Here is a 1,883-nt window from a genome sequence, read left to right as displayed (position 1 = left end):
ATCAGGGGGAGAAAGATACTGGCAGTATGGGGCTTTAAAGTTTATTGAAGATTAAATTCTGCAGAACATGTAAATATATAAAGTAAGAATTAACAGTAACAATTCCAAGTCCGAGGACTAGATTTAACTTAAAATGTACACCCGTAGTAATTATGAGACCTTAGCCTATAGTGACATGGAAACTAATTCTGCAGAAACCTAAAGCTTAACTGGTACTAGAATTAAGGCCGAGTGCAAATGTGTAGTAATTATATAACACTAGGATATAACAGGCAGGACACAAAGAGTAACTAATAAGTGAGAGACCACATAACACATAATGTACCCGACCAAGAGGCCGTAAAGACCTAATGAATAAGGAGAAGGGGGGTGACTACAAGTAGGGCTTACTAGCACCTAGACTGGGCAAAGTATTAGCTGCGGACAGCGGGACACTTGGGGACCGGCGCTGCACCCCCACCGCAGGCCAGCGGCCGGTTCCCCCCCCCCCCCCCTCGAAGGGCGAGTGCCAGCTGGCCGCGTGAGGCACTCAAAGTGGCAGAGCAACAACGTCCCGCCTGACGTAGGATGTGAAAGCACTACTCTTCCACCTGCCGACTGCCATTATTTCTGAAGTGGCGGGCCCGTCCCGAGACAGCTGGGTGGCCCTGCCGATACGGAAGGAATGCGGCGCGTAGTCATCTGGAGGCAAGCCTAGCGCCGAGAGGGCAGTGCGTAGGATCCTGGAGAAATCTCGCCTGGTGACAGGAGCGCCTGCGGCGTGTTTGAATATGGGCCCCGGGCCCAGGCCCCTGTAATTAAAGTATTTAGACAGAGCACGGACCGGGCAGTACTTGCTGGAAGGGTTCGCTCTCAGGGAGAGGGTGGGCGTGCGCCCTGCGCTGTGCTTGTAGGTGTTGAAGACGATATCTATTCCTGCCGTCGTAAGTGATACCTGCTCAAGGTTGAGCGTGTGTCGTCCATGCTCCACGTAGACCGCCTCACCCGGGCGTAGGCAGGCGTGGAAAGCCAGGGAGAAGAGCGCCCTGTAGCAAGACTTCTCATAGGCAGAGTTACATACGCCTCCCAGTGCCCGCAGCAGGCGATGCAGGAGGCTCCTCGTCACAGGGAGACGCCGTGCAGGGGCCCGCTGTGCGGAGTTACGTGCCCCTTTGAGGAGTTGGGTGACCAGGAACTGCCGCGAAAATCGCGCTATTTTTGGCCGGTAGCAGCGAAAATCGCGATATTTGCCCGCCAGCTGCGAAAATCGCATGGTTTTTGGCCGCTAGCGGCGAAAATCGCACGGTTTTTGGCCGCAAGCGGCGAAAATCGCGCTATTTTTGGCCGGTAGCTGCGAAAATCGCGATTTTTGCCCGCCAGCTGCGAAAATCGCATAATTTTTGGCCGCTAGCGGCGAAAATCGCGCGGTTTTTGGCCGGCACCGGAGAAAATCGCGCTATTTTTGCCCGGCAGCTGCAAAAATCGCATAGTTTCTGGCCGCTAGCGGCGAAAATCGCGCGATTTTTGGCCGCTAGCGGCGAAATTCGCACGATTTTTGGCCGCTAGCGGCGAAATTTGCACGATTTTTGGCCGCTAGCGGCTTAAATCGCGCGATTTTTGGACGGTAGCGGCTTAAATCGCGCGATTTTTGCCCGCCAGCTGTAAAAATCGCACGGTTTTTGGCCGCTAGCGGCGAAAATCACGCGGTTTTTGGCCGGTAGCGGCGAAAATCACGCGTTTTTTTGCCCGCCAGCTGCGAAAATCGCATGGTTTTTGGCCGCTAGCGGCAAAAATCGCGCGGTTTTTGGCAGGTAGCGGGGAAAATCGCGCGATTTTTGCCGGCCAGCTGCAAAAATCACATGGTTTCTGGCCGCTATCGTCGAAAATAGCACGGTTTTCGGCCG

At 54.1% G+C, this 1,883-nt stretch overlaps 1 protein-coding gene across 1 annotated transcript; it reads right to left on the bottom strand.

The window, feature by feature from the left end:
• Positions 1-529: 529 nt before the first annotated feature.
• LOC138369976 (integrase/recombinase xerD homolog) lies at positions 530-1,252 on the bottom strand. Its single transcript, XM_069333735.1, has one exon. It carries the CDS (start codon positions 1,250-1,252, stop codon positions 530-532), a length of 723 nt encoding a protein of 240 aa, XP_069189836.1.
• Positions 1,253-1,883: the final 631 nt, after the last annotated feature.

Source organism: Procambarus clarkii, chromosome 30 (genome assembly GCF_040958095.1).
Source record: "Procambarus clarkii isolate CNS0578487 chromosome 30, FALCON_Pclarkii_2.0, whole genome shotgun sequence".
Taxonomy (NCBI): Eukaryota; Metazoa; Arthropoda; class Malacostraca; order Decapoda; family Cambaridae; genus Procambarus; species Procambarus clarkii.
The sequence above is the reverse complement of the archived record's forward strand: the minus strand, read 5'-3'. Positions and strand labels throughout refer to the sequence as shown.

Coding starts and splice junctions, on each gene's coding strand:
- LOC138369976 (XM_069333735.1), bottom strand. CDS start 1,252: ATGCGATTTTCGCAGCTGGCGGGCAAATATCGCGATTTTCGCTGCTAC.